The sequence below is a fragment of the Rhea americana genome, unplaced genomic scaffold (genome assembly GCF_003343005.1).
Source record: "Rhea americana isolate MKP2758 unplaced genomic scaffold, rheAme1 scaffold_97, whole genome shotgun sequence".
In the NCBI taxonomy this organism is placed as follows: Eukaryota; Metazoa; Chordata; class Aves; order Rheiformes; family Rheidae; genus Rhea; species Rhea americana.
This window is the reverse complement of record NW_028187166.1, coordinates 3,232,961-3,241,314: the sequence shown is the minus strand read 5'-3', so window position 1 is coordinate 3,241,314 and position 8,354 is coordinate 3,232,961. Positions and strand designations below refer to the sequence as shown.

The window sequence follows — 8,354 nt, the reverse complement described above, 5'->3', positions numbered from 1 at the left end:
GCTGAGGGCGGGCGGCCATGTTGGCAGCGCCGCCCCTGCTTGTCACGTGACGCACCATCGTGTCGCGACATGGCGCGACCCAGCCGCGCAGGGAGCGGGCGGCGCCGCCCCCGCCGCACGGCGCCCGGGCCGAGGCTGCTCGGCTGAATGCGGTCGAGGCGTTTGTTGAGGTTCAGACCCTGGACTCAGTGCAGCAGCCAGCAGCGGCGTGTTTGCRCGGCCTCAGGCCCCACGGCCCCGGCAGCCTTACGGAGGGACCTGCCTGCGGGGGGATTCACCCTGCTGAGTTACTCGGCCWGGGATTTTTACCCCCTTTTCTGATTAAACGAAAAATTTGGGTCTGTCCCACGACTCCTCGGCCTCTTCGCTGCTCTATGACGAGACTCTTAACGCCTTCACTGCTCGGCCGTCGCCACCATGAGCGCTAAGAAACTATCTGCACGCTTCCCCGAAAGAAAAACTGTCGCTTAGGATAATTTAAAAACAATTTCATTATTTTTAAGTTCAAAATCTTGTCCCCAGGTTACCTCACGTTGCATTTCCTGGGAACACGTGGCTTGCCCAGGTCTCAGGCCACATCAAATTCTCACCCGAAGACAGCTGAAAATGAGATTTTCCTCACGTTCACACAGTTACAAACAGAACCAGCTTTCTTCTTTACAACTAAAGTAAAATGCAATGAACTGCAATAGAAATAGTTCTGCAGGGAGGAAAAGAAGCAAAACAACACTGTGCATCATAAAAAACGCATAACCTCCACTGCTCAGTATCTGCTCTCAGTCCTGGCACAGGTGAGATGACCCAAGCAAGGCTGTGGCCAGGCACAGCTCAGCTAATGCTGAGATTTCTCCCAGCATCTTATCTGCGCTCAGAAGCTGGGCCGAAGAGCAGCAGCACTGAACACCTTGCTGCAGTATCTTACACATTCTGCACAGCAAAAGCCCTTGGGAACAAACAAGAAGTTCTCTTAGAAAGTTAATTCTAGCAAACGGGTTTTAGCCTCTACCTTTACATTTACAAGCCAAACTGCATTGCTGCTTTAAAAAAGACCTCTCTGTATTTTTAAGAATGTGTAAGAATCTGTAAACAAGCTTGATTTCCCACTAAAAATTATCAACAGAAAGCTCATGTTTTTACAAAACAAGTTTTGTAACTGAAAGTAAGTTATACAAAAGATTTTACTGACTGAAGAGTTCACAATCACCTGTGAACTGATTCACTACAGGATCACAACAAGAAAAGCCTTGTAGTTAACAGCATGTGAAGGTAGTGATTCCCACCCCTTCCATGAGTCACTGACACAAGATCCAGCGCTGATGGAAAGTAAGAGCTCCTGCAAAGATTTCTGACAGTGCTCCTCATCAGTATCGCCTATTCATCTTCTTGAATTTCTCATAGTGATAATCATCTGTTGCTTTTTCATTGGGTGGACGTTTGCGATTTGGAGGAGACCCTGCAAAAGAAATACAAAAAAATATTATTTCCTGTTCTTTCACATATGTAACAGAAAGGAGGAAATGTCTCCTTAACACTACCACTTCCCCTATRAACTCCTTTAAAGCCATACAATCAACAGCCCCTTGCTGCATGAAACCTGGTTATTCCTTTAGCAGTCAATGCTCCTTAACCCAGTGCCCCTAGCTATTTCTCTCATCATACCCTCAGCAATCAAATTTGTCAATGTTTCAATCTTGACCTTGTGCTACTGCAGCTTTGGATGTCTGTAAAGACATCTTCCATCCAGATGGCTTCATGTGCGACCTAGCAGGCATATATCAAGTGCCAGACCTTCCCACTGGACTTCAAATACAGACTGCTCCACTTCCCCACTATCTCAGCACTCTCATGTTTAAGAGAAGGCAAGAAGAGCTACATCATTACTCTGTGACAGATCCCTGAAAAGTTGCAGTATCTCTACTTAAAAATATATCAGATTAGGAACTTACGCTCAGGTTCTGGCCTCTCTGTATCCCCCACTCTCAGTGGACGGGGCTTCGGTTCTTCTTTATTCCTTCTCACTGGTGCATTTAGCTCCTCATGATAAACTGAGAAAAGGAAAACATCAGATACAGAATGCTACAGTTTTTCAGTATTTGTTACAACTAAGCAGAAACAACACAACTCACAACAAGCATTCTTGTAATTAGTTTCTATGAATAATCGATAYATGCAATATGGGATCCACCAAACTTCAGTAGCACCAGTTCATCAAAAGTGGTTGCAAGACTCTTMATTTCCTTTGGAACACACAAATCTGACTCCAAATCACCCCTGAAGGCGTGGTTAGACACAGCAGAAGGCTGCCTTTCCTCCAGATGGCTGCAGCATGAGTGGCTCTCCAGGAAATTAATTCCCATCTCCTGTCTAGTAAGATCTATGTTTGCTTGACCACCTGTCTGCTTTGGCAACCTACAGAATGGCTTCTCTCCATTGTAAACCAGCATTTATAATCACRGATTGGGCAGGCTTTTCCAGCACATGTTCAAGCCATAACTTTAAGAAAAACTCTTAAAATTTATGAGGCATAGTCAAGAGACTATCAAGGGAGTTCAGGAGCAGAAGGCTAAGCCAGAAGTAATAAGTCCTTCTCTTTCATGCTGACGGATGGGAAAGAAAGGCCAAGCCAGATGGGGTCTATATGAGCATCCCAGAAAAAGGATTCAGACAGCTGTTTGTGCTGATACATGAATTAATTTCTCCTGCATCTGACTGCATCCCAACTGACTGCTTCTTTTCAGCAGAAGAGCAGGTCACACCTGGGTCAAGAGAGTTATGTGAGACTTACATCTGTTGTGCTGGACATAGTTGACAGCCATGTTCGTGGGAACAAAGGAAGTTTCACTGTCTTTCTTTTTGTTCTGTTGCTCTGCCAGCAGCTTGGCCTTGGCCTCTTCAGTTGAGATGATGTTTTTTATTTTTGCACTGAAAGAAAAGCAAAGAAAAAAATACTCAATTCATAGTTACAAAGGATAGCAGGCAGGCACAGAAGTTATTTTAAGTGGATGGATTTGGGGAGAGTAACAGCACTGTGATTGCACTTGATGCTTTTTTTTATAAGAGAAGAGGCAGCGCTACAAAAACAGATGCTTTGTTTCAATGGGAAAAGGGAAACTCAGATCTTTATTATATCCTCTTTTGATGTAGGTGTAAACTGATCCTCCAAGAAGCTGCTAGACTGCAGTCACAGAAATCAAGAGCTTCTTCTCCTAAGTCAGTTAYGGACCTGCACTGGAGCAGCCCTAGACACTGTGTAGAACACCCTATTSTAGATATTGCACTAGTTGAGAACAAGGCTCAGTCCCATCACAGGGTCAAGCTGAGGCTGTATAATCCAGACATGCCACTGCCCTGTCAATCAACGTTTTCTAGTCACTGTACCCTTCCTGGTATTTCAGGCTATAACTAATGGATCTGTGAACTACATACTCAATTCCCAGGTCCACTTCAGGAATGCCACTCAGCATCTGGTTGGACAGCATCTCTTCAGTCTTCTTGGCAGAGGAGACACGGATGTTCTCTGGCAGCTCGTACAGAGAGTCCTCGGCATTCTTAAGCTTCACCTTCTGCTCCTCATTCTCCACAATCCCTTTCCTCTTCTTCAGCTCAGTCTCAATGTATTTCATCCTGAACGCCAGCACACAAGGGACACATGGTATTTAGTTATATTTTCTGTATTCTTTTCCAGCACTGCTGAGCACAGCTGCACCACTATCCCAGCGGCTAGGAGAGAGGAATGAATAATTTCTCCAAAACCACTCAGCTAATATAAACTGCAAGAAGTAAAACATTTGCTACTCTGTCCAAGAAATGATCAGATCCTCCAAGGTCTTTCATAAGCAGCAGGCAAGGCTGCCACTATATAATGCCATCACACTGGCTAGTCAGTTGGCATCGCCCAACTTTGTTCATGAACAGCCTTCTCCAGTCTGGCAGCCAGAAAGTGAAACAGCAAATGAAAGTTTCCAGAAGAATGAGGAAGATGTCTTGGGAACTCTGAGCACCCAGGACAGAAAATAAACACACAAACAAACCAACTGTGAGAGCACACCCAGCCTCCAGTTCAACATCATAGACACAGTGCAGCACAGCTTACATGTCAGCATCTTCATCTCGCCTGTTGGTTTCAGCTGAGAAGGAAGTTCCCAAGTTTAGGTCTTCCTCTTCATTAATCCTAAATGGAAATCAGAATCTTACAGTTGTTTTTTAAACTAACTTGACATGTTGTAATAAAGGTAACTAACCAAGCTGCATTATATAATAACAACGACACAATAACAATATATAATTAACTCAATTGTACGATACATAATTATTAAAATAATTATTGTAATAATGTAATTGATATTGCTATATTATTCTTTGAAACAACACATCATTTGGTTAATTCACTACTAGCTGTGATTGGTGACTAGTCCAAAAAAGATTTTTGGAGCTCATATATACCCACTTGTCCTTGCCCCGTTCTTTCAGCTTTTTCATGTCCACCATGCCACCAGATTTTATTTTAAATGGGTCATCCTGTAAAACACAGAATGAGAAATCTTGAAGCTTTCCTCTAGCTTTATGCTAGTCTTCAAAATCTGGATAAAAACACAGAAAACTTACAGGTTTTAAGATGTGACATCAGTTCTATCACCAACTGGACTCCCACAGTGATCCACTGGACCACACGGATGTTTTCACATCACTATGTGAAACTGAGGTGATGAAAATAATCTAGGACTTACCACAAGTGTTGCTTCTTCTTGCAGCTTCTCCCCTACAAGCAGAGCTGCAGCACTGTCAACCAGATACAGAATGTAAATAAAATTCAGTAGAAGGAAACATATTATCAACACTACTGTGTTTCTTTACTCTTCTCTAAATCTATCAGACAATCTCAAACATTTTAGTAATACAAAATTGTCGGTCTTCCTAATCCCTCTTTATGGATAGAGGAACTATTACTGTTTCTGAGAGGTAAGAAGTTAAGGTAGACACATTTAAGTGTCTTACAGGGAGTCACCAGAATAACGAACAGAGCTCCTTGCTGGTGCACATTTCAACTCACTGGTCAATGGCACTAGATGAGAGGGGAGAGAGGGGATTTAGGATGGAGSAGATGTGAAAGCTCAGTTTAAACCCACCATTCTGTTATATGTACAGTACAGATGAAGTGGCCAATGCAGCAAATCTCTGATGACATGATRCAGCTTAGAGGGCACAAGCAAGACAATGTGGTAATTTGGTAAGAAGGCAGTTCACATTAAATCTTAATCCTAATCTTCCTCTTCATGGTTGGGATAGAGACCAGACTGGCACACTGTGTCACTGTGACTGTACCTAATACACCCACTTTTCCATCCTCAGAGTACAACAAGAAACTCCTCTACCTGGAACACACCTTTGGTACTATTAGACATGTAGCTATTTCTACTGAATCAAGGCAAATGACAACAGAGAAGTTTACTGTTACATTACACCATCAGACAAAACACAASTTCATCTCCTTGGTACTATATCCCTTACCTCACCCCATTAGGTCGTTTTCTGAGGCTCTGAACTTCTTTGGCTTCCTCAAGTTTTAACCTGAAGAATAAAAACATTCAGCTTAGGATTTTATGGTTTGAGTTTAATGAAGAACCAATATTTTCTGCACTAACACAGGAACTTCTAGACAGACTTTGCCCTAAACCTCTCCATATGAGCGTCCACTTCTGTGGTTACAGACTAGATCAACAAATATTTTCCAATTGATTTTATTTAAGCAATTCTGTTTATTTAAGCAATGAGAAGAACCACATGGCATCTACTGGGATACATCCCTTCAACATATTTTCCCTCAGCTGAGGAAAGAAGCGTTCAAACACTGGAAGACTTTAATCTGAAGTCAATGTGGGAAGAAAGAGTCTGTTCCTGTATTTAGTCTGTTAAGATTTACAGCCAGTATTTTCCTCAGAGTAAAATAAAGAATGTCACTAAATAAGAATTTCATTAAATAAGTGTGGGACACTTTTAATCCTTCAACAATTCAYGTTAGCTAATAAAATAATACAGTCATTTCTCAGGGGAAGGGGGAATGAATAAAGCAGCTGATTTTGAGCAAAACTAGCAGCAGCTTTCAAGAGAATACAGAAAAACTAAGTAGTCATCAAACTATATCGGTACAATAGTAATTAAGAAAAAAGTATTAYTGAGTATCAAGTCTCTATATATGGACTTACACACATTCTTTCTTCCTTCAGATACTTAGATCTCCCTTAATAATGCATACTTTCAATATCTGCCATGAAATATGCATCATAAATTTTTTTTCGGAGATAAAATAACAAGAAAAATACTGCTTTGAATGCAAAGATCTGAAAATAAAATGGGTCATCAGTGAGTGCCAACTTCCAAATGGCAGAAGTGGAAGAGAAGTAATGGGSAGAAATTGTGCGCAAAGGCAGCAGGAGGCTGGTGCCAAGCACAGAGAGAGAGGCCTCAGGAGAGTCTGTGTTAGTCAACAGCGACTGAATACTGCTCTTGCTGGCTCTCATTCCCTTTAAATACGGCTTCTCATGTTGTCTTGACTAATTTGGTTGACAAACTACAAATGCAACTTTTTTCTTAGCTGCAGCCTCTCAATGGAAGGGAGGAGACAGAATGGRAAAGCTGGCAGCAAAGCAAAGGTCGGAAAGCAAGAACTAAAGCCAYGACGCATCCCGCAGAGCGGGCCTGACGCCCCTCCGCGCGGCCGGAGCTCCGGCCAGGCGCAGACGCCCCCGCACGCTGCAGAGCAGAGGGAGCATCGTGCGGGCGGCCGGGACGTCTCCGCCTCGCAGCCCCGCCAGCGCCCCGGCACAAGGGCCCAGCTGTGGCGGCGCCGCGGGGGACGGCGGCGCCGTGGGGCCGCGCGTCGGTCCCACGTGCTGCACAATGTCACGACACGGCGGCACGGCGCGACGCGGCCCGACGACGCAGCATGACGGCATCACGTAACGGCGCGGCGTGATGATGCAGCGCGATGACGCGAGGTGACGATGCGACACGGCAATGCGACGGCGTGACACGACAGCGCAGGGCGACGATGCGACACGGTGACATGATGACGTGACACGACAGCGCAGGGCGACGATGCGACACGGTGACATGGTGACGTGACACGACAGCGCAGGGCGACGATGCGACACGGCACGACGGCGTGACACGACAGCGCAGGGCGACGATGCGACACGGTGACATGATGACGTGACACGACAGCGCAGGGCGACGATGCGACACGGCAATGCGACGGCGTGACACGACAGCGCAGGGCGACGATGCGACACGGCACGACGGCGTGACACGACAGCGCAGGGCGACGATGCGACACGGTGACATGGTGACGTGACATGACAGCGCAGGGCGACGATGCGACACGACACGACGGCGTGACACGACAGCGCAGGGCGATGATGCGACACGGTGACATGATGACGTGACACGACGACGTGATGATGTGACGCGACAGCATAGGGAGATGATGTAACACGACAGCGTAAGGCGGCGATGCGACATGACAGCACAGGGTGACGGTGCGTCACCTTGACGCGACGGTGTGACACCTTGACATGACGGTGTGACACAACAGCGCAGCTCGACGATGCAGCATGACGACGCGTTGATGTGCCACGACAGTGCAGGGCAACGACGTGACATGACGACGCGACGGTGCGACATGACAGTGCAGGGCAACGACGCGACACGACAATGCGACACGACGGCGGACACGAGCCCCTTTCGGGCTGCGCCGCTCCGAGCGGACCTCGCGGCCGGGCGGCCTGAGCTCGTCCCCCGTCAGCGGCGCCCCGCAGGCCCGCGCACCCCGGCCGCCATGTCGCCGGCCCCCGCCGCGTCCCCCCGCCGCGGCCGCAGCGGGCTCCCGACCCACCTGACCTCCTCGGCCACCTGCTCGTCCTCCTCCTCCTCCTCCTCGGAGCCTCGCCGGCGGCGGCGGAAGGACTTCGTGCCCGGCATGGCGCGGCGCGGCGCGGCGCGGCGCGGCGCCCCCTCCCTCCCCCGGCCCCGTCGCCGGGCGCGGCGCGATGGCGTCACAGGGCGGCGCCGAAGCCGCCGGCGGCCGCCGCCTGCCCTGAGGCGCTGAGGGCAGCGGCGCCTCCTCCCCCCGCCCCGGGCCAGCAGCCCGCACCGACGCCGGGGCGGGCGCTCGCCGGCGGCGCTGCCCGCTCCCCCGAGGTGAGCTCCGCTCCAGCCGCCGAGCAACGCGGCTCGCAGGCCCAGGCGGCGCCGCCCTCGGGACCGAGCGCGGCCGGGGTCTCTCCCCGCCCCGCCGGTTCCTAAACCCGCCGGCGAGGGGAAGGGGGAAGCGGGGACAGGCCGCGTCCGGCAGCGGG

The 8,354-nt window shown here is 48.4% G+C and overlaps 2 protein-coding genes across 2 annotated transcripts in view; one reads left to right on the top strand and one right to left on the bottom strand.

Annotated features, from left to right (window-relative positions):
- Positions 1-473: 473 nt before the first annotated feature.
- On the bottom strand, positions 474-8,041 carry CUNH9orf78 (chromosome unknown C9orf78 homolog). The gene is made up of 9 exons (XM_085325263.1): positions 7,892-8,041; positions 5,509-5,568; positions 4,728-4,779; positions 4,448-4,518; positions 4,094-4,171; positions 3,427-3,624; positions 2,786-2,922; positions 1,947-2,045; positions 474-1,453 (listed from the first exon to the last, which is right to left on the bottom strand). The coding sequence occupies exons 1-9, from the start codon at positions 7,975-7,977 to the stop codon at positions 1,362-1,364; spliced, it is 873 nt and encodes a 290-aa protein (XP_085181389.1). The 5' UTR covers positions 7,978-8,041; the 3' UTR covers positions 474-1,361.
- A 135-nt stretch (positions 8,042-8,176) lies between these two features.
- The window catches only part of USP20 (ubiquitin specific peptidase 20), a 22,383-nt gene continuing 22,205 nt past the window's right edge, over positions 8,177-8,354 (top strand). The window contains exon 1 of the mRNA XM_085325245.1: positions 8,177-8,196. The gene's annotated coding sequence lies outside the window, so the exon portion shown is untranslated. The remainder of the gene's footprint in view (positions 8,197-8,354) is intronic.